This window comes from Lotus japonicus, chromosome 2, assembly GCF_012489685.1.
Source record: "Lotus japonicus ecotype B-129 chromosome 2, LjGifu_v1.2".
Classification (NCBI taxonomy): Eukaryota; Viridiplantae; Streptophyta; class Magnoliopsida; order Fabales; family Fabaceae; genus Lotus; species Lotus japonicus.
The window spans coordinates 57,460,843-57,485,101 of NC_080042.1; the positions used below are offsets into that span (position 1 = coordinate 57,460,843).

Consider the following 24,259-nt stretch of genomic DNA (forward strand, 5'->3'; position numbering starts at 1 on the left):
CCTTCTCAACTGCTCGATACTTGCAATGAAGGATGCCATTGAATTTTTTAAGCTCAAGAGAAAATGAGATGTGAAGACTGATATGGTTTAACCGCTATTTATAAGCTCAGTTCAGTCTCCAGAAGTTAATGCTGAAGCAGTTTCTCGAGGATTATTTCTTGGTAACAGAAGTTTACCTTAACTCCTTGGCCGGTGGTAAACGTTCACCCTCGTCATTTAACCTTTCTGCATATGCATTAATTAAATTCGTTTTCATTAGTTTTTTATTTTCGTTTCTCCATCTTTTTAAACTTAGACCTTCTCTAAGGGGGAGTACCTTGTGCTTCAAGCTAAGTTTTTCACACCCCATGTTTTTTGCTTATGACAAAAAGGGGGAGTATAACCCAGTTTTTGATGTGTAAGCTGTGTTAGTGTGATTTCTTTTTCTTTTGGAGAATTTAAGAGTTCCACCTTTATGACCATAGATGTGTCACTGGGCAAATACAAGGAATACATTTTCACTTCCTCTGAAGTGATACTAGTTGACTCTGATACCTTTACTCTGCTCTTGATACTTATGCACTCTGATTATCTGACTTTGTCTATGTCATAAATTATCACTCTGAACTCTTATGATTTAGCTCAGAATCTAGATACTACTAATATTTTCATTAAGTCTTAGATTCAGGGGGAGCTAAGCTCAGAATCAAGCTGTGACTTGGATTCAGAATGAGCAACATAAACCATTCACTTCAGGATAAGTTTTTCTCTATTCTCTAAACTCTGAGTGAATTCAGTTTATTGTTTAAGAATTGTTCATCAAAATACTTGGTTTTGTCATCATCAAAAATGGAGAGATTGTAAGATCAAGTTTTGATCTAGTAGTACAACTCTATGTTTTGATGATTACAAGTTAACTATTAAGTATGAACAATTATGGTACTCTAACGTTGTTTTCTGAGTGTTCAAATGACAGGCCAAGACTCTGGACCTATCTCACAAAAATCAGAAGCACAATGCTCAAAGAGTAACCTCTGCAACGCTTTCGCACGTACTATGTCCAATCTGGACAGTAGATCAAGCTTCAGAAGATCTGAAGATTACAAAGCTCTGATATGGATTCAGCTCACTAGAAGCTCTGAAGGATCAGACGTTCTGAAGAATCAGACGCTCTGAAGCATCAGAAGCTGAGTAGTGAAGACTCTGAAGTCCAAGAGTAAGCTGGCTCTGAAGACCAAGTACTTCTCCTCTGAGTCCAGAAGCAGAAGGTACAAAGGTCAGAGGATCCAAGCTTCCCTCTGACTCTGATCATCAAGCTTCACAAGTTCCAAGATGAAGCATCCTCTGATCAGAAGTCAACAAGGTTGAAGGTCATGTCGCTATCCAAAGTACAAAAACAATTGTACCATTCCTGACGACCTTACCTAATTGATTCAGCCTTAGCAGAACTTGGAAATTCCAGATCTGCCCTCCAACGGTAGCATCTCCATGCAACGTTCAAACCCTAATCCTTGGAGTATATAAAGAGGCTGAAGATTGAAAGATGCGGTCTAAGAAACTTACTCACGCGCAAGAAATATTTCAAAAATCTTCTTAGCAATCTTTCTTCAAATGGAACTAAGTGTGTTTACTCAGGAAGATATGAGGAGACCAAGGCTGAAATGCAGTAACTTAATTAAGTTGGCAGAGGCGGAAAAAGTAGGTTTGGAAGCTGATTTTTCTGAAGCGGAAATTTGGGAGGTCGTTAAGTCTTGTGATGGGAACAAATCACCGGGACCGGATGGGTACAATATGGGCTTTTTCAAACACTTCTGGTCGCTCATTAGAAAGGATATTCACAGTGTTTTCTCTGACTTTCATAAGTCTGGGAAGCTTGCAAAAGGTCTGAACGCTGCTTTCATTACCCTCATACCAAAGATAAGTACCCCAAAGGAAATATCTGACTTTCGACCCATAAGTTTGATCGAGAGTGTTTACAAGTTGATAGCCAAAGTGCTGGCGTCGAGATTACAAAAGGTCATGCCTAGGCTTATAACGGCAAATCAATTTTCTTTCACACACGGTCGTCAGATATCGGATTGCATATTCCTTGCCTCCGAGGTGGTGGACTTTTTACAGAAAAAGGAGGGAGGCGGTTTCCTCCTAAAGTTAGATTTCGCAAAGGCCTATGATAGTGTGGAGTGGAAGTTCCTCTTGGATGTTCTCGCTGAAATGAACTTTGGGGGGAGATGGATTAGTTGGATCAAATGTTGCATATCCACAGCTTCAATGGCGGTTCTAGTCAATGGATCTCCGTCTGACTTTTTTGCAATTGAGAAAGGGCTTCGCCAAGGCGACCCACTTTCACCACTTTTGTTTAACATTTGTGTCAGCGGTTTTTCAAGTATGTTAAATCAATTACTGGGTGATAATCTCTTCAGTGGGGTCACAATTGGAGAGGGGGTAACACTGAATCATTTACAATTTGCGGATGATACGCTGCTATTCTGTGAGAATAAGGAACGCCAACTTGAGCTACTTTGTCACTCATTATTTGCTTTTATGTTTGCTTCGGGGCTAAAGCTAAATCTGGGAAAATCTCTGCTTATTGGGTGTAATATGGAGGTTCATAAGGTTGAGGAGGAAGCGAGAAAATATGGCTGGTCGATGGGAAATTTACCAATCACATACCTTGGGGCACCCCTCGGGGGCAATCCAAGAAGACTTTCTTTTTGGACGCCTATGCTGGATAAACTAAGGAATAAAGGAAGGTCTTATAACTCCAAGTATACATCATTAAGTGGGAGATTGGTTCTTTTGAAGGCTGCTTTGAACTCTATCCCTATTTACTGGTTTACACTTTTTAAAGCACCCGCGGGCATAATTGGAGAAGTTGAGAAAATTTACAGATCCTTCTTGTGGGGGAGGGAAGGTAGGGAGAGGAAAATTTCTTGGATCCCATGGGAACTAATTTGCAAGTCAAAGGATCTCGGCAGTTTGGATTTGGGATTGTGGAAGAACAAAGCACTTATGATCAAATGGGCTTGGAAGTTTGGGGCGGAGAGAGAGAGTTTATGGAGGAAAGTTATATCAGCTAAATACAATTTGAATAGCTCAGATTTATTGCTTCATGTGTCGATGGCGGATGGGGATAAATGGTCTATGATCATGAGGGATATTATTGGGGTTCTGAAAGAGGATTCGATATTAGCAAAGGGTTGGAAAGATCACGTGTGCTGCAAGGTTGGGAAGGGCAGAAATATCAGATTTTGGCTAGATCCATGGGTTGACACAATGTCACTTAGTGTGAAATATACGAGAATCTATGCGATGAGTACCAACAAGACTGCAAGAATTCCTGATATGGGGTTGTTTGTGAGGGGAAAGTGGGTTTGGGACCTGAGTTTTAGAAGACAATTTTTCGATTGGGAGCTGGAAATATACAATGCTTTTCAGGCAAAAATAAATGAGATTTATCCAGCAGAAAATGAAGAGGATTCGCTGATTTGGGTGTTGAACCAGAATGGGTATTATACAGTTAAACTGTTGTGCTATTGGGCAGAAGAACACTTGACCCATGACAACGAATTCATTTTATCTGCGCAAGCAAAGAAGGGGATCCCTCCTAAGGTTAGTCTATTCTACTGGCAAGCATGCCATGATAAAATTGCGTCTAAACACAATCTCATTAAGCGGGGTGTGATTGAGTCCGTAAACGTGGGATGCACCTTCTGTGGGATTCAGGAAGAAACTACTAATCATCTCTTTCTTTTGTGTGAAAAGATTAGAGTTCTATGGTACAGTATCATGGAAAAGGAGGGCTGTATGTGGGCCATGCCTAATTCTCTTCTTTCTTTATCACTTGAATGGCCTTCTTTAAGTGCAAAAACTGATCTGAAAATTTGGGAGTTAATACCTCTTTCTTTGGTTTGGGCAATATGGATGGCTAGAAATGCTCACGTATTCAGAGGTAAGGCAATAGATATGAATGAGGTTTGGGAGTCCCATATGTTAAAAGTATCTTGGTGGACAAAAACTCTTTGGGAAGGTTGTCCCTATGATCTGAAGCATATTATGCAGAATTTGAGTGACATCAAGCTTGGTTCCAAGCTAAAACAACCTCGGGTGTGGTCTTGGTCCCCTCCTTCTACTGGTTTCGTTAAATGGAATGTGGATGGAGCATCAAGTGGGAACCCTAGGCCAAGTGGTGTGGGAGGGGCAGTTCGAGATGTTAACAGTATAGTCAGGGGTTATTTCTCATTAAATGTGGGACAAGGATGGGCTTATGAAGCCGAGGTGAGGGCTATTTTGAATGCTCTAGTCTTCAGCCAAGAATTTCTTCTCAAGAATATAATAATTGAAAGTGACTCGACTGTGGCGGTGGGCTGGGCTAACTCAAAGGTAAACAGACCTTGGAGACTCACGAATGAACTAAATCAAATTGATTTTTTGATCCAAGAGGTCAACTGCGTGGAAATTCGGCATACCTTTCGGGAAAACAATGAGATGGCTGATTTCTTAGCGAAAGAAGGGTGCAATAGGGTCTCCCCAATTTGGTACAGTTATGATGAGTCAATTGGGGAGAAGGGTCCATATGATTTGGAAGCTATGTTCCCAGCAAAAACCAGAAATTAAAGGAGGTCTCTCATTATAGGTGCTGTAGGAATATGAATCTGCTGCATAACCTTTTTATTTTCCCAATTGCTGTTATTTTTACCTGGTACCGTTTTTGGTGCAATATTGGTTGTTTGGAGATCATGTGTAGAACTTGAACTTAGGTGTGTTTTGTTCGGTTAAACTATGGTTTTGGCAGTTTGTAATGTTTCCTCTTCTTACTTGAGAGAGATGTTCTCAAGGTTGCAAGATATCCAATTAATATATCTTCTTTTGTTTGCAAAAAAAAAACTAAGTGTGTTTACTATCAGCTTTTGTAGAAGCACTTATTTGTAAACCCAATTCTTTCAAACAGTTGTTTGTTTTACCTTTAGGAGATCAAGGTTGATCGGATCCTAGAGAAGACTAAGAGAGTGAATCTTAGTGTTAGCTAAGTCAGTGTATTGTTAGTCACTTTGCAGGTAGCAAGTGCAGTTGTAACAAAACTCTGATTAGTGGATTGCCTTCATTCTAAGAAGGAAGAAATCACCTTAGCGGGTGGACTGGATTAGCTTGAGGGATTTATCAAGTGAACCAGGATAAAATCATTTGTGTGCTTTCCTTATCTCTTATCTCTGCACTCTTATCTTTGGTGTTCGAAGAGATTTATTTAAATCTCAAGTGGGTTGAGTTTTTAGTTGTAAAACGCTATTCAAACCCCCCTTTCTATCGCTTTTCATACCTTCACAAATGATAGGGACAATATGATTAGTTAGACACTTGTGTATTGGGAGGATGATACATTATTTGACTAACCTTATCACCTAACTGCATATGTTGAGATGTTGATGATTGGTTTGTTATTAGAAATTCGATAACATGCTATGTATATACCTTAGGGTAGGCAATGGAGAACCTATATAAGTATATACCCCCTATTCATCACATGTTGCTTGTAATATCTATTATATTTTGTGAGTTGACCCTCGCGCCTTGGCTTTGTATGTATGTTTGTGTTTGGGTGATCGACCTGCTGCCAGACATCCAACAGCTGTTCGAGATGATTCGTCGCTCGGGGAGGATCCGGAGCGTAATGACTACTACTGAACCTTTCAACGAGGACCCAGACTTCATGCTTGGTCAGATGAGGGTCGATGATAGTGGTGTAGGGCATGGGTGTTTTAGAGTCTAGTGACGTTGGGTGTTATTGTCATAGCTCTGATTCGTCATTTGTATTTTGGGACAGGGTAGGTTCTCGACACATTACTTCTGTGTGGTTCTCTGTCACGGGGATCACAGGGAGTAGTCGGACGTAGGAAGTCTGGAGGAGGTCGTTTTTGGCTGACTCTCCCACTTTTGAGGACATTTACTTATAACTTTGTCACTCTAAATACTGGATTTGTACGTATTTCCTTCGGGCTCACTTTATGTCTCTTTCTGCCACTTATGGTTACAGCGGTGCTGTATATCTATATTGTACATTAGTTATGTTGTTGAGTCTTTAGTTGAAAAAGTTTTTTACTTTAAAAGAAAACGAAAAAAATTACCTGCATTTTCCGTTTTATTTTATTTTTGAGTTACTAAGTGACACCCGAAAATCGGGATGTTACACTTATACCCATGTTCTGTTTTTCCCTTTTTTCTTTTTCCACCATCTCGTGCCTTCCTTCCGTCTTCGTTCTTCGCACAAGGAAAGGAATTTCCTAGCTATGGCTTATGTTTCTCAAGGATTAGAATGTGAAATTGGCTTGCAAACTTGCAGTATTCTGGGGCTGGTTAATTTCCCCTAATTTGTTGTTGCTGCTAAATAGATAATGAGATTCAGAACCATCCCCTAATTTGTTGTTGCTGCTAAATAGATAATCAGATTCAGAACCATCCATGGCCATTGACTCAAATCGGGGATATGGTAGTAATTGCGGTTGTAGTCATTGACACTTGAACGTGATGGACTTCTTTGAGGGAAGAAAATCAAATAGAGAGAAGAAGATGAGGAAGACATCACTTAAAAAACGTAGCACAGAGACAAGACGAACCAGAAACAGAGATGGACGTGAGCCACCACGTACCAGACTCAAAGATGGACGTGTATAGCAGCACGTAACAGGGAAGCACACTAGGAATCAGAACGACGACTGCACTTAACAGGGGAATGAAACAAACAGAGGTTTCACCCAAGTATAAGGCACGTGAGGTGATTAAAGAACCTTTTAATCTCAGCCCTTTAATTAGATCCAATGGTTATAATTTCTCACTTTCACTTTAATAAAAAAATAGGCACTCTCACTAGATACTCCTTTATTTATATATATATATATATATATATATATTATGTTTTGATAATTTGATGTTTTTTGTGATTACCATCGATTGTTCTATGTATACAACTGGTAATTGTTCTTGCTCCCCCTTCTTTTAAAAAGTAATATCAGGTTTGTTTTCAGTTTAGCAAATTACATACATACCCTCTCACAATTGTATTATTATTTTAAATTTATCGGTTACCTCACCTCTTATATCAGGTCATGAATCTCTCAGTTACATTATTTTTTAATCCCGCAGGTAACCTTACCCTTGTGTAATAGGTCAAAACTTTGTTTCACACTTTTTTTATAAGCCAACAATTGTATTAAAAGGGAGTATAAGGGGTACTCCAACCCTTAATACAAGATAAAGAACATGAAAGATAGAAAAGTAAAAAACAGATACATTTCAAACTAGGAGCAAGAACAAGGAAAACATGTCATGAACTGAGCATACATGCCATGATGTAGTAACAGCTCAACATAGCACATGCCCACCCATATCCAATTCCCACCCTCCCATTGTCAAAACCAGAATTCATGATAACACACAAGATTCACGAGCTCACCACCACCACCCACGGTTTTCCATCTGCAATACCACCTTCAGTAGCTAGAACTTACAGTGAAGAATAAAACAGAAGTCATAGGTACCAACCATTACAAACCAGAGAGGCAGTGAATAGGCTCATTCAACCATTCAGAAACAACATGGAGGAAGTTCCTATTTTTAGCCTTTAACCACAGCCAAGCCTTCATCCTAGCTTGATCAAACAAATCTGCAGGAACACACTCCTTCTCCTTGAATATTTTTGCATTCCTACCATTCCAAATTACCCATATAACAGATAACCAAATTGTGGACAGCCCAGCTCTTATTTTTGGAGAAACATCCCAGACAAATTGCATGAAATAGTCTTCTTGATTTGCAAGAAAAACAAAAGACTTACCAAGCCAAAGAAGGACCCTAGACCATATCTCCCATGTGCATCTACATACATGAATGACCCATGATGCTCATCCATGCTAGAAGCCAAAATTCAAAATCTAATATGACCCTTATTCATGATTGCTAGCTCGCACTTTGAGCATATATTTTGTATATTTTTAACCATCTATCACATTCACATACAGTTTTATTACCGTAAGTAACTTATACAAAGATTGGATTACTGATAGTTTTATTTTTTGGAGGGACTAACTCCAAAAAAAAAAAGAAGTTATAAGTGAGTAGCACACGAGAAAGACACTCTCATACAATCAAAAACAAGCAACTCAAACACAGGGAAGGTCTTCCCAAATATGGATGCCTAGATCTAGCTCGTGAGCTAGATTCGCCAAACAATCGACCACCTAATTAGCCTCGCGTCAAGTGTGAACGCAACAAGCTTCTCAATTCTTTCACACCCATTCCAAATTTGATTCACAATGAAAGCATATGGGTGAAAAGCTATCACAACAATCTACGAAACAACAACCTTAACCACTCTCTACCACAACCTTAAAAACCCTCTCCTCCCAGCCATGTTAATCGCGGTAAGAATTGCCCAAGGTTCTGACCACAAGTTTTGGCCGTTGATAAACTGGTAGTGCCATAAATGCATTTTTCGACCGACCGATTTGGCAGATAGAATAATCGTTGGAAAATTTCCAACCCATATTGAGGCCTACTAACAAGAGATCTCTAAAATCACAAAATTTCTTCCTACTCAAGAAGATCATCTAGCTACAATTCTTGTTGCTTAATTAACGCAAGAGTCTCATCAATTTGTGGCTCCTTTTGAAGATTACGAAGCACCACCCTTTCTTGTGAAATTTGGTCGGCCATATTGTCAAAAACTTTGTTGACCATGCATCAAGAGTCGTTGTTTATTAACAAAAAGCTCCATTAAAAATAAACCCGCACACAGTACCTAGAAACCTATTCTACTTCCAGAGTCCGAAGATCAATCACTCTATTTGATGCATGCTTGCCTACAAAGGAATGACCTAATATGAGGTCTTTGATAGAGATATTCAAGGGCCAAGCCTAAACTGTTCAAGAAAGGATATGGGCCTTGTAGGATGTGAAAAAAAAGCCCAAGAATGCATGGATCTGGAAGTGAACTTGATCATCAAAATGGTTAGGTCATGGAGGGCAACATTAGCCCAATTTTGTTTCATTTTGATTAGAATTATAGAAATAATTTATGAAATGTATTTGATTCGTTGTAGTTCCTTGAGGACAAGGAAGGTTTCGAGGGAAGGGATATATTGCACATGCTTTCCATTAGAGTCGGTTAGGGTCGTTAGTTCGTCTATATAAACAGCCCAAGACTCTGTTATTGATATGTTGTTGATTGTTAACATGAAAGTCTTTTCCTTTCTCTGTTTCTATCTTCTTTCTATGTTCTTCTTCTATCTTTCCCTCTTTCCATCATTTCTTGACCTAACATTGGTATCAGAGCCGCCTTGAGTTGTTTGGTTTGGGAGCGCTGATCAAAAGGATGTATTCTTTTGCTTAGAAGTCTTTAGCTTCTTTGGTTTTTGGGGTTTTTTAGGGGGTTTCTGATTGGCCTTTAGGGTTTTACATAATGTTTATGGTTGGTTATCAACCTGAGTGTGCATGCTTGTTCCTCATGTTTTATGTTTTGTGCATTGCTGTGACACTCTTAGAGATCTGTTCTCGCATGTTGTAAGTGTCGTTTGGCAACCTTTTGGGTTTTATTTCATACATTTTCGTCCAAAAAAAAATCCAAATAGCAGATGTATTCAGTTGCTTTCCCTCTAGCGGACTATATCAACTCCAAGTCTGTATTTCCCTCCATAGTCCATACTATTGAAAACCCTATCAAGATAATCGTTAAGCATAAAATGATCATGGAGGAACCTTTCACTGAGGAAGAGGTCCAAGATGCTCTGAAGCAAATGCATCCCACCAAATCTCCCGGTGTGGATGGAACCCCTGCACTATTTTACAAAAAATTTTGGGCGATTGTTGGCCAAGATGTAACTAACTATGTCCTGCAAATCCTTAATGAAGGGAAGAGCCCAGAGGAGATTAACAAGACCTTGATTTCCCTTATTCCAAAGGTCAAGAAACCGGAACATGCTAAAGACTTCAGACCAATAAGTCTTTGCAATGTAATCTTCAAGCTGGTCACCAAATCCATTGCTAACAGGCTAAAGATCTTCTTGCATGACATTGTGGATGAAACACAAAGTGCCTTTCATGCCGGGGAGACTCATCACGGACAATGCAATCATTGCTCACGAATGCTTCCACTATATGAGAAGAAAAACAAGAGGAGTAAAAGGCTTTATGGTTCTCAAGACCGATATGTCCAAAGCCTATGATAGAGTGGAGTGGCCATTCCTACAAAGCACCCTTGAAGCTTTGGGTTTCTCTCAAAGATGGAACTCTCTAATCATGAATTATGTAACCTCTATTTCTTTTCAGGTTTTGCTCAATGGACAGCCGTGTAGAAGCTTCAAACCGGGTAGAGGACTCCGGCAAGGGGATCCCCTATCTCCTTACTTATTTATTCTATGTGCTGAAGTCCTCTCAGCAATGATAAAGGCTAAGGTTGCGGATGGTTGTCTCCATGGAATCAAGATTTCCCCATCGGCCCCAAGTGTGTCACACATTTTCTTTGCAGACGATAGCATCCTTTTGGCTCGTGCAACAGTAGAGGAAGCTGCAACTATTCTTGAAATCCTTCAAGATTATGAAACCTTTTCTGGTCAGAAGATCAACCTAGACAAGTGTGAATTTTCCCTAAGCTGTATTGTGCCTAGTTCCCGTGCAATTGAGCTGGAAAGCTTGCTTGGAGTTAAGGCTGTGGAAAAACATGAGAAGTATTTGGGGCTCCCCACAATCGTGGGTAGATCAGAAATCCAAATCTTCAACTTTGTTCGGGAGAGAATCTGAAAGAAACTAAAAGGTTGGAAGGAGAAAGCACTCTCAAGGTCCGGAAGGGAGGTTTTGATTAAGTCCATAGCACAAGCAATTCCTACGTATGTGATGGGACTTTTTCTCCTCCCTACTACTCTTTGCAACCAGCTTGAGGTGATGATCAATAAGTTTTACTGGGGAGGAAGTGCAGATGCAAACAGAATGAACTGGATTAGTTGGGACAAGCTAGCAACTCCAAAGAAGCTAGGGGGCTGGGGTTCAGGTCTTTCAATAGTTTTAACAAGGCTATTTTGGCAAAACAATGGTGGCTCCTCCTCCGGAAAAGAGACCAGTCCCTAGTAGCAAAGATTTTAAAGGCTAGGTACTACCCTAAATGTGCTGCTCTTTCGGCTAACAGAGGAACAAACCCCAGTATCATTTGGAAGAGCATCCACTCTTCAAGGGAGATTATTATGGAAGGTAGCATTTGGAAAGTTGGAGATGGAGAGGAAATAAACATGTGGACAGACCGATGGATCCCATCCTCCTATAGTGGGAAAATCACATCTGTAAAACCAACCCACTGCTCTCTAGAAAAGGTCAGCACCCTCATTTGGCCTGGAACCCGAATTTGGAACATTGGAAGAATTGGGAGAATCTTCTCAAGGTATGATGCAGCGAAGGTAATCCAAATCCCCCTCACTTCTTCACAGGGTAAAGACATAATTATGTGGAAAGATAACCGGAATGGACAATATAGTGTGAGGTCAGGCTATAAGTTGATCAGGATGCAAGCCTCGACTCACCAAGCTCAAGGACCTTCCCTCTCAAATGGCTCAAATATGTGGCAGAAAATCTGGACTATCAAAGCACTACCAAGATGCAACGAGCTCATATGGAGAGCCTGCAAAGAGGTACTTCCAGTGAAGACGATCATGAGGAAAAGAGGTTTAGATATTGAGCCTATCTGCCCCTGCTGTGGTGAAGAAGAAGAAACCACCACTCATGCTCTCCTGAAGTGCAGCAGCGTTCGACGCATCTGGTTTGCATCACACTTAAATATCAACATCCATGCTGACTTACCGAACAACTTTCTGGGCTGGCTTGAACAAATTCTTGAGCACCCCCACGAGGACACAATGGCTGGCATTTTTAACTTGGTTTGGGAAGTCTGGTGCAGGAGGAATGCGTGGACTTTTGAAGGACAATTATGGGATACAGAAAGGACCCTAGCGAAGGCAAACAACATAGCTGCGAGACACTTACCCTCTTCAACCCCACCTCTGGCAAAGGCGAAAGTAAGTAAGTGGACACCACCACCCCTTGACTGCTACAAGCTAAATGTGGATGTTGCAGTTAGAAGCAATATTGGTACGGGTCTGGGAGCCATAATCAGAAATGATAAGGGTGAAACAATGGCGGCTGCAATTTGGAAAATTGTAGTTATAGAAGACTCAAGTTTGGCTGAAGCTGCAGGAGTAAGATGAGCCCTCCAATGGGCAAGAGAATTGGGTTTCAACAACATCTTGCTAGAGACCGATTCACTTCTTTTTGTGCAACAATGGGAAAACAACATCCCAAGTGTTTCCTACTTAGCTGATGTAGTTAGAGAATGCAAGTTTTTATCCTCTACTTTTAGTATGTGTAATGTCTACTATGTCAAAAGAGCATGCAATGTAGTTGCTAACTTTTTATCCAATTTAGCTTTTAATTTCCCTGAACATTGCTGGATGGAAGAAGACCCTCAGGGAACTTCCATGTTGATCTCAAATGATGTAAATTTAGCAGCTTCTGTTGTTGAATGAAGACAGTACTTAAACTTCAAAAAAATAAAAAACCCTAGTGACTCGTGTGGAGGTGTGTTTGATATGGTGGCAACATATCATGGAATTACAAGTTTTTTGAACACCTTCTCTCCTCTCACAGGCACAGTCATCGTGGCAAAGTAGTGACGGATAGTCTCTGTTCCAATTATTCAGGATGGCACCATGACGATTCCTCTCAAAACAAAGCCTACTTGAGAACCCAACTCAACTCGCTCTCAGACTCACTCGAAGCACTCCTCCTCTGTGCTGAGTCACAGACACCGAGTCACTCCTCACAATGCGAACAAGGGCGGCTTCCATCTCTTCTTTCCGACCCACCGCCGCCGCCGTCACTTCCACTTCTTCCCCCGCCACCACCGCAACAACCACCACCAGAACCCACCTCCTTAACTCCATCCGAAGCCTCAAAACCCTCGACGCCGCCGTCGCTTTCTTCCACCAAATGCTCGCCGCGAACCCCTTCCCCTGCGTCAAGGACTTCAACTCCCTCTTCACCTTCGTCGCCAGGACCAAACACTATGCCGCCGCCATCTCCCTCATCAAGCGCGCGCACTCCTCCGGCGTCGCGCCAGACATCTACACTCTCAACATCGTCATCAACTGCCTCTGCCACCTTCGCCGCACCGCCTTCGGGCTCTCCGTCCTCGGCCTCGTCTTCAAGACCGGGCTCCGGCCAACCACGGCGACGCTCAACACCATTGTTAACGGGCTCTGTCTCGAGAACAATGTAGCCTCAGCTGTCACATTCACTCGCCACATGGAAAATGCAGGGTATCAACCTAACAGTTACACTTTTGGGGCAATAATCAATGGTTTTTGCAAAATTGGGGACACAGAATCTGCTGTGTTGTGTATGAGAAACATGGTTGAGAGACACTGCGAACCGAATGCGGTTGTGTACAATGCAATCATGGATGGTCTTTGCAAAGATGGGTTGGTGAATGAGGCTTTGAAATTGTTCTCAGAGATGAAGAATAGTAAAGGTATTCAACCTACTATTGTTAGTTACAATTGCTTGATTCAGGGGCTTTTTAAGTTTGGTAGATGGAAAGAGGGTGCAGGTTTGTTATATGAGATGATGCAGAAGGGTGTGATGCCTGATGTGCAAACGTTTTCTATTTTGGTTGATGGGTTTGGCAAGGAGGGGTTGGTTTCTGGGGCGAGGTGTGTGATGGGTTTCATGGTTCATGTGGGGGTGGAGCCCAATGTTGTTACTTATAACTCGTTGATTGGCGGGTATTGTTTGCGACATCAAATGGAAGAGGCCATGAAGGTGTTTGATTTAATGGTTAGGAGGGGCTGTTTGCCGAGTGTTGTGACTTATAATTCGTTGATTCATGGGTGGTGTAAGGTTAAGGATGTTGATAGGGCTATATGTCTGTTGGGTGAGATGGTTAATGAAGGGTTGAAACCGGATGTGGTGACTTGGACTGCTCTTGTAGGTGGGTTTTGTCAAGTGGGAAAGCCACTGGCTGCTAAAGAATTGTTCTTTACAATGAAGGAACATGGACAGGTTCCTAATCTTCAGACTTGTACTGTTATATTGGATGGTCTGTTCAAATGTCGTTTTCATTCTGAGGCGATGTCGTTGTTTAGGGCAATGGAGAAAAGTGATATCGATCTTGATATTGTGGTTTACAATGTTATGCTTGATGGAATGTGCAAAGCTGGAAGACTGCGTGATGCGAAGAAACTTCTTGCTCGTCTGCTGGCTAAAGGGTTGAAATTTGATACCTATACTTTTAACATAATGATCAGAGGTCTGTGTTGGGAAGGACTACTGGATGAGGCTGAAGAGTTGCTTATGAGAATGGAAGAGAATGGATGTCCACCTAATAGGTGTTCTTATAATGTCTTTGTCCATGGATTGCTGCGAAAACTTGATATTTCAAGGTCAGAAAAGTACCTTCAAATAATGAAATGTAAAGGTTTTCCAGTAGATGCTAACACCACAGAGTTGCTTATATGCATCTACTCTGCTAATAAAGGAGATAATGCATTTCAAGAGTTGCAGCAGAACTGAAGTTTGTATGTGTTTAATCTCTTTATGCATTATTTGATGAGGATTTATGTCATGTTTTAAGATATCAGACTGTCAGCTAGGCCACACTTAATGGTCAGAGCACATCCTTAAGACCATTGGGGGTTCAACTGCCCAAAATCATTCAGAACTTGATGGTAAAAAGTACAACGGAGACACTCTATGAAATTCCGATCGGATTGTGACACTGATGGTCTTCTGAGTGCTAGATCATCCAAGAGACTTGAGAAGCCTGCATATTTTGACCAGACATTAACCCTGTTTGATGCCAACAAGATGGGAGATGGTGGAGCTGTGTTTTTCTAGCTTGCAATTGAAATGTTTTGATTGAGACATAATCGTACGTTTGGTGTATGGGTCACATGGAGGTATGTCCAAATCACCTAAAATTCTCATTCCTTGCAAACATTATATTCAATGTTTTTAGTTTTACCTGCTGAAAACTTCCCTCATTTAAACCTGCAACATTGAATGATACGTTTAAAATGTTCATATGGTATATATTTATCTGTAAAATTTCTAATTCAAGATTCTACTTTAATCTGAATGATACATACAAAGAAAAAGAAAAAAGAAGTTGAAGAGGGGACTTCAGGAGACATTCGGCTCCAAACCATATCTATGAAGTATTTATCAGCATTAACAGTATCCTGAAATTCAGCATTGATTTCAAAAATATGGCAGTGTGTTTACCATTGTTTTCTAACACACACACACACACACATATATAAATGGATTTAACTGAGGAAGGTATTGTTAAAATACTGAGAACAATGTTGTGGAATTGCTACTTCAATGACATTCTTCTTTATTTTCAGGTTGCCACAGTAGAGCTAGAATATCCTTTCGATGGTTGGCAGTGGGCTAAACCAGTGTGTCCTAAGCTCTGTCATGTGGATTTGCTAAGCAAGATTGTCCTTGATCAGATTATGAACATTGATTTGGAATTGTTGCTTAATGGTAATCGCATGACCTATAATAGTATCAGAAGTTCACATCATTGTCACTTGAAATCCTTACGATGCCCCATTGTCACTTGCTGATATGTGGGAAAGTCTCTATGATTTGAACTTTGTGGATGACATGTGGCCATTTGGAGGTGTTCTTGTGATGTCTTTGTTCAGGGATTTCTGTGAGAACATGATATTTCAAGGTCAGAAAAGTACCTTCAAGGCTTCAAATATTGAAATGTAAAGGTTTTCCAGTAGATGCTAACACCAGAGTTGCTTATATGCATTATAATCTGCTAATAAAGGAGATAATGCATTTCAAGAGTTGCTCCAGAACTGAAATTTGTTTGTATTTAATCTCTCTATGCATTATTTGATGAGGACTCATATCATGTTTGAAGAGATCAGAATGTCAATTAGGCCTCTTATTGGTCAGAGCACATCCTTAAGACTATTGTGGGTTCAGCTACCTAGAATCATACAGAACTGGATGGTAGAAAGTACAAGGGAGACTCAGAATGATATTAAGCTACAGAATTACAATCTGATTGCGACACTGATGGTCTTCTTAGTGGTAGATCTTCCAAGAGTTCTGAGCAGCCTGCATATTTTGACCAGACTTTAACCCATTTCGATGCCAACAAGATGGAGGAAGATGGTGGAGGAAGATGGAGGCTGTGTTTTTCTAGCTTGCAATTGAAATGTTCTGATTGAGACATAATTGTATGTTCGGTGTATGGGGCACATGAAGGTATGTTCAAATCACCTATAATTCTCACTTCTTGCAAATAATTATATTTAAATGTTTGTAGTTTAATCTGCTGAAAACTTCCCTCATTAAAACCTGCAACATTAAAAATACGTTTAAAATGTTCCTAAAAATACGTCTAATTCAAGATTCCGCTTTAATCTGAATGATACATAAAGAAAGGAAAAAATAAAAAAGATGAAGAGGTGACTTCAGAGGCATTCAGCTCCAAACCATATCTACAAAGTATATATCAGCATTAACAGTGTCCTGAAAGCATTGATTTTAAATATATGTACCATTGTTTACTAACTATATAGATATATATATATATGGATTTAAGAGAGGACGATCATTGATAAAATACAAGATTAAAATAAATACGCGTGGTATTGATGAGTTGGACTTTAGTTATCTACCGGTATCGGAATCGCAAGTTTGGGCGGCGATTCCGCTTCAGATTAGTCCGCTTCTTCTTTGAGGAGCAAGCCTATTCTGCAGTCAACGTTCTAGATGGCCTTAGGGTGGGTGGTGCTGCGCTTTCGGTGGCACCGGTGAAGTTTCCAAGGGACAAGTCGAGAAGCTCTGTTTCTTAGGGATGTAGCGGCAAGGATTCACCGGCGTCGATGGCTGACCCTTACAAGGCTAGCGTTCGTGGGCAGAAATCTTGGAGGGAGGCTCTTGTAGGTAAGTGTTGTTTGTCTGTTACCTCTCCTATTGAAGAGCTGAGGGGGCTGGATCGTGGTTGCTTTTTGGGGGAAAGAATCCCTATTGAATTTCTTTTCCCTGAAATTGGTTATGGGTCTCTTGGTTCGGATGAGGTGTTGCCTTCCTCTCCTCTGCAGCTTCTTTCATCTGTAGGGGTTAGCGAGGTTGGAGAGTTTGGAGAGGGAGTTAATCTTGGGGAGGCGGAGGTAGGGGCCAGTCATGGGCAGGAGGTGCTCTTGCCTAGGAGACGCGGGCGCCCTAGGAAACTGGGTCGCAAAGCCCGGTTAGCTGCTGGCATTGTTGGTAGAGACACCAAAGGGAAGGATGTTCGCTGTCGAGGTCGGCCAAGGAAGAATGACAGCAAAGTCAAAGAGGTGAGCATTCATAAGGGCTCACCTTCCTCTAGCCCGCAAGCAGAGGACCCTTCTAAAGGCCGTCAGTTGATGCTCTTGCCACCGGAGTTGTCAGATCCACGAGGCATTTTGACTAGAGCAAGGAGTGCTCTTCTGATGGGGAAACGATTGGGATTAGAGTACTCTTGTTCTGATACCGTTGCCTTGAACCAGATTGCGGCCCAGATTTCAGCGCGTTGAGCTTTGTAGGGTTGAACTTTCTGGTTGAGGTTGTTGCTCGACCTCTCTGTTTGGTTGTTTTGTCCTTGGGGTTTTGTGGGGGGTTTTCTTTTTAGGTTTGTTTGTTCTAGTGGGCTTTTTGTTGTATAGGGGAGGGTATGCTTTTGGTCGGTGTTGTATAGGGCGTTCGTGATTTTTTGTTAGAGCTGATACTCTGCTCCCTCTGCTGTTTTTGAAGATGGCGGGTACCTTCTCCTCTTCATGAGGTGGCTGCTCTCTTGTTTTCCTCTCTTTTATCATATATTTTTTGCTTTCGATAAAAAAAAAGGATTAATGATCAGGACTAAAATGGTATCATTTATAAAATATAATATAATTAAAAACCATAAGAATTTTACTGGAAAACCAATCTAGATGCTTAATTCCTTCACCATCAATGTGATTGTTGCTGGTTATTCACACCGTGATTGGAACTTGTGTCTAAATCATGTTATTCTCTACTGGATTCTTTGATAATTTCTATACATGTGGTTGTTCATTATTTTGTTTTATTGTTTTATAGGAATCAAGATTAGAACTGATCAAGGAGATTCCACCATGATTAGCTGTGATAATAGACTTGAAAATGTGCCTAAAGTTGATGCAAAGAGTCACTACACAAGGTATGTGAAGTACAAAGGTTTTAGTTTTCTTATGGTTCATGTTACTAAATCAAGAACATATTGTTTAGTGATTGGTCAAGAGATCCTTTGGTCAAATGAATGTTTTTCGTGCAAAAAAACATGCAGAAAGGGAAAATAAAAGCTTTGTAGCACATGATGAAACAAGGGTAGGATGCAAGGCATTGTTGTATATAAATTTTTTTTTGAAGAAAAGTGGATTGTTTCTAGATTTGTAAGACTTCTCCAAGAAGTTCACAATTTCATCGAGTACATAGAAAGAAAATTAACATGCAAAGACAACTTATTGATATGTTCGATGATTCTGGTTTGCGTTGCTGAAAATGGTGGTATCGATAATGTTGGATTTAGTCAACAAGATGTTATTGATTGACGCTATCATATTTTAAGAACGGACAATAGAAGAATCCCGCATTTTTAATGCATTTCAAATGGATGTATAAGGGAAATTGCCAAATTGTTTGTGTTGATTCAAGGTCTAGAATGACTTACAAATATTTTGGTGATGTGGTGACTTTTGATCCCGCATACTTGGCCAATAGGCACAAAATGCCTTTTGTTCCTTTCACAGTAGTTAATCATCATTAACAATCCATTCTTTTTGGTTGTGCTCTCTATTATGGGATGAAATTAAAGAGTTTTGTTTGGTTGTTAAGTACTGGTTTAGAAGCAACATTTGGAGTTTGTCCTATAATTATTATCACATACAAGGATGTTGTTATCACTAATGCAGTTGCATTGGTGTTTCTAGAGGTTAATCATTATTTTATGTTGCACATAGAGAAGAAAGTTTCAAAGTACTTGAGCTACTTTTATCATGAACATATTGATTTTAAAAATCAATTTTACAAGTGCATTTATCAATTTATCACTGTTAAAGAGTTTGAATCTGATTGGGAAGCAATAATACTTAAATATGGGTTGCAAGATATAAGTGGTTGGAGAAGATATATTTCATTCGAGCAAAATGGGTTTCTGCTTTTGTTCGTGACAATTAATGTGTTGAAATGACATCACTCAAAAAAGTGAAAGTAAAAATAAGTTCTTTAAGGATTTTTTGAATTCGAGTACTCTATTGAACAAGTTTGTGACACAATGTGATAAGGCTCTTGATGCACAATATGATAAGGCTCTTATCATTGTGTCACAAACTTGCTCGACGGAATACTCGAATTCAAAAAATCTTTGAAGAACTAATTCTTATTTTCACTTCTTTGAGTGGTGGACATTGCGGCAGACGTACGGATCCATTTTTCTCAAATGGAATATATCTTCTCCAGCCACTTATTATCTTGCAACCCATATTTTTCTATCATTAAATCAGATTCAAACTCTTCAATATGCTCATGATCAATGTAGCTCAAATAAATTGGAACTTTCTTCTCAATGTGCCACATACAATAATGATGATTAACCTCTGGAAACACCCTTACGACTGCATCAGTGATAGCAGCATCTTGGTTTTTAGGACAAACTTCAAACATCACTTCTAACCAAGTACTTAACAACCAAACAAAACTCTCTTCAATTACATCCCATAATAGAGCACAACCAAAAAGAGAGGATTGTTAATGATGATTAACACCTGTGAAAGGAACAAAAGACATTTTGTACATATTGGTCAAGTATGTTGGATCAAAAGTCACTGCATCACCAAAATATTTGTAAGCAATTCTAGACCTTGTATCAACCAAAAACAATTTGCCAATTTCCCTTCCACATCCCCTTGAAATGCATAAAAAACTCAGGATTCTTCAATTGACCGTTCTTTTTTATTAAAATATGATAATATGAGCATCTACTTTTTCTAATTGTTTTTCCCTCTTGTGGCTTAAATAATCAATAACATCTTGTTGACTAAATCCAACATTATCAATATCTCCACTTTCAACACACAAGACATGTTATTTTGCTAGGACACGAACTGGAATCACCGAGCAAATCAATAAGTTATCTTTGCATGTTAGTTTTCTTTCTATGCACTCGGTGAAACTGTGAACTTCTTGGAGAATTAAGTTCATGATTATGATCTTACAAATCTAGAAGCAATCCATTTTTCTTCAAAAAAAAAGTCCATTTACAACATTGTCTTGCATCCTAACCTTGTTTCATCATGTGTTACAATGCATTTATGTTCCCTTTCTACGAGTATTTTTTGCGCTAAAGCATTCTTTTGAATAAAGGATCTCTTAACCAATCATCATACTATTTGTTCTTGATTTAGTAACATGACTCATACGAAAACTAAAACCTTTGTTCTTTGCATACCTTTGTTTAGTGACTCTTTGCATCTTCAATTGATTCAAACTTCATTCCTTTATAGGGCTATAATGGTAGTTCAGTATTGAAATGATTCACTTTAGGAACACTTTCAAGCCTATTATCGCAGTTAATCATAGTGGAATATCCTTGATCATATGTAATCTTGATTCCTATAAAAAAAAAATAATGAGCAACCACGCGTATAGAAATTATCAAAGAATCTAGTTGAGAATGACATGATTTAGATATAGGTCTCAATCACTATGTGAATAACCAACAAAAAATAACACTTTGATGGTGAACGAATTAAGCATATGGGTTCATGATGAGAGAATCATCAACTGAAGGAAGCCGAAGAAAAATAACCTGTTTTCTGAGAAAGATTCTCTAAGATTAGATAAAACCACCAAAATTGCAAGTTCCAATGCTTGGGCGACAAAAAAAAAACAAGGAATTAAGTGGTTACAATGAACACCTGTATTAGAGATGAGGAATCATTTGCTAAAGAAATATCAATGAGATTGAGGCATTGATCGTCACCCTTTCTCAAAGAATCATTTGTTTTGGAGATCTCTAGCTGTTTATAACTGTTGGTTGGCTTCATGAAAAAATACAGAAAAATCAATCCTAGTTCTCCCTCTCAAACTCCATGTAGATGTAGTTAAAAACCTTTGTTCTTCACAAGGTTAGTGATGACAATGAAATGCACAGATGGAGCACAAGCGTATGTGAAAGGGTTGGAGAGTGTAGGTTTTGGGTGAGATACATGCTCTATTTAATTAAACCAAACTATTTTAGAAAACTTGTCTGACCGGTTAAAAAGAACTAAGGCTATTGGAGTATTGTTTTGTATAAACATGTTTACACTGTTGTACCTCCTTTAAACTCTTTATATAGAGATTTTATTATTTAATATTCATATGATCTTTCAGTTTTTTAGATAAAAATGTTTATTTAAAATGGAATAAAAATAAATAATAATATGAGAGTTAGTAGGCCGGCCGTTTATAAGTGGTATCCGCAACTAGCAAGCTTGACAGATCCATTTGTCCATCCATGGTAATTAATTGAAGCATAACTTGAAAAATAAAATTAACACTTAAACTAAAATAAGACCTATAAAAGAGAAGACTAGATTATAATTTTCTCTCTATAACTTTATTTACCTACAGAAAATACTTAAAATTAAAAAAAAATAATACATAGCTGAATATAACCTATTATTTTTGTGTCTCTTCTACATATTCTTTTCCCTATGTTTCTCATAATAGCATTTAGTCACAGATTACAGTTCTTTTTGAAGTATGCAGAAGTTGTACCACCATGTACTCTTCCATTCCATTTAAATGGCTAAGAACAGCAAAATTAAAGTGTGATTGATAGTGTTATTTAGTTTACCAAAACCATACTGAATAACTCATCCAACTTAGTTGATTAAGCAGGCTCATACCTTTGATGACATGCTTGTATGAATACTAGATGAAAATGGATTCAGGAATACACTTGACCTACCATATTCACTTTCTAAGTCACTAACAGCATCAACACCTTCAACCTCAAGCTTTTGTTTTGCTGAAAGGACATGTGGTTCATTTGCAACTTCATCTTCAAATACAACCCATACCTTGCTTATTTTAGTCTCTAATGTCCATGATAAAAAACTTGGGGTTGATGACAAATTAATTTCAATTTTCTCTTCATTCTTTATGCTATCCTTTGCTTCCACTGCCAATTCTATTTCTGCTGATTTTTTGAAGCGGCCTGAAATGGGTGGTGACTTTGAAGCTGTAAGATGATTTTGCGAACAACCTATTTGATTTAATGCCTCTATGTGATTCATACTGATAATCTGAACAGAAGGGTATTCCAAGTTCCTGTTTTCAACCACTTTTTTGCAAGTTTCATACAGATCATAAAGCTTCTGGCTCTGCAGTGAAGCTTTCTTGAGTATTTCACACCCTTGGCCTCTAGCTGATTCTGCAAGATCAAAGAACATGTTCACAAGAGCTGCAAGGCCTTCAGAAAATGTCATGTAAACTTGGAAGCTCTCCCTCAAGGTGTTTCTCATTGCAGCTTGAGCCAGGCCATGATAATCTGAGTGCAAAACATCATGTGGGGAGCATTCCAACACCCTATCAATCAGAACTTGGCACTTTGGCAATGTTCTAAATGCCAAGTCGAAGGATTTCTCGTCGTAGCGCCTAAATTCTAACCCTTTGGACATGAGAGGTTCAAGTTTCCCAGCTTGATTGATTAGCCAACTCATCCTCTCTTCAAGATAAGCTGCATATTTTTGTAGGAAATTACCAAAGGGTTCTGAATTGTTCTTTGTGATTGTGACACACCTTATGCTGATTTGAAGATGGCCAGAGACATGTGCTCTGCATAGCTCTTGCTCAAAGGACCTGTTTCCTCCTCGAAGAAGGCGGTGAATCAGGACAAGGGTCTTGAGGGCCACAAGATGATCCTTGGTTTTGCCGAGGCGGCGCGAAAGCCTCTCAGCGAGAAAAGGAATGGACCCTGGAGAGTTGGATACCAGGAAGAGGATTTCATGCATGTATTTGTCATCTATGGTGCTGTTATCATGGCCGGTGGCGCGCAGGACCGCGATCTCTATGCCGGAAAAGCCATCATGTTGGTAATGGTAGATCATGGCCTTGCCAATAGAAGCATGATCTTTCATTGAGCCAAGTGCTAAACGGAGCTTGCCTTGTATATCCACACCCATTAATTCTTCTTTTGGTGATAAAGAAAAAAGAACTTCGATATGATGCTAGCTAGAACACTAATGAAACAAATTGCTGTTGTGTACTGCAGGGGTATACACATATAAAGGTCAGTGGAGAAACAGAGTGGCCTTAAAAAATTAGCAGCATCAAATCTTTCATATTTTAAACAGAGAATTGTAATATGCATACAAGAACATTCATCATATAAAGATTGTTATATGTGGTTGCTTAGAAGTCTATATACCCAACAACAACACTACAATATCCTATACAGTAAAAGGCAAATATCCAAGTACAAAGTCAACGGGTATAATCAAAAAGCATCCTTTTCCTAGCTATAGTTCCTTTTTTTTGAAGTGACAAATGCGAGATGAATGACAATTTCCAAATCCTTTTTTTACTCTAACCACATGATCATATTTCAGGGGTGAATACTGAATTGAAGAAATAGATGTAATTAACTTGGTTACAATCATGTAGCAGTTATTTGCAACATTTGATGGAATGGGATGTGGCATTTTTAAGAGTCTTTATCCTTTCTATTCAATTTGTTATGAAATGCATGGGAATTTGTTTTATTTAATTATTTATTTTCAATGTTATGCTCACAACTGCATCAAAGGACTAGCTATGTCGTACATGCAAAAACATTGAGCACACTTGTTGCATTTGTTGGCTTGTTTTCCCTATATTCCTTATAGCTAGATTTTACCTTTCCCTAGCTATATAGGTGTAGCCTAATGTCTTTTTCTCTCTAATCGAATGTCTTTTTCTCAAAGATTCATTTAGCAATTTTTTATGATATTTGAATACACATAGTACACATCCAATCGACATACACATTTTTTAGTGGTATTAAACCGTTTAGTAATGTGCAAAGCTACACAAATTCGTTCCAAAAACTAATTGATGAAATGTACTTTTAAATATTGCATTCTCAAAATAGTTTTCAGAAATGTACTTTTAAACATTGCATTCTTGAATTAGTTTCCAGAATGCATAAAGCAGCTTTAAA

At 39.2% G+C, this 24,259-nt stretch overlaps 2 protein-coding genes across 4 annotated transcripts; one reads left to right on the forward strand and one right to left on the reverse strand.

Moving 5' to 3' along the window:
* Positions 1 to 12,448: 12,448 nt before the first annotated feature.
* On the forward strand, positions 12,449 to 22,563 carry LOC130738490 (putative pentatricopeptide repeat-containing protein At1g12700, mitochondrial). 3 transcript variants are annotated; one of them, XM_057590478.1, is made up of 3 exons: positions 12,449 to 14,963; positions 15,414 to 16,296; positions 22,425 to 22,563. In XM_057590478.1, the coding sequence occupies exon 1, from the start codon at positions 12,832 to 12,834 to the stop codon at positions 14,575 to 14,577; it is 1,746 nt and encodes a 581-aa protein (XP_057446461.1). In that variant the 5' UTR covers positions 12,449 to 12,831; the 3' UTR covers positions 14,578 to 14,963; positions 15,414 to 16,296; positions 22,425 to 22,563. The 3 variants fall into 3 exon arrangements, with proteins under 3 accessions (XP_057446461.1, XP_057446460.1, XP_057446459.1); XM_057590477.1 differs by lacking the exon at positions 22,425 to 22,563 and adding an exon at positions 22,273 to 22,410; XM_057590476.1 differs by lacking the exon at positions 22,425 to 22,563 and adding an exon at positions 18,136 to 21,494.
* LOC130738491 (putative clathrin assembly protein At1g33340) lies at positions 21,639 to 23,493 on the reverse strand. The gene has a single exon (XM_057590479.1). It carries the CDS (start codon positions 23,241 to 23,243, stop codon positions 21,960 to 21,962), a length of 1,284 nt encoding a protein of 427 aa, XP_057446462.1. The 5' UTR covers positions 23,244 to 23,493; the 3' UTR covers positions 21,639 to 21,959.
* Between the last annotated feature and the right edge of the window lie 766 nt (positions 23,494 to 24,259).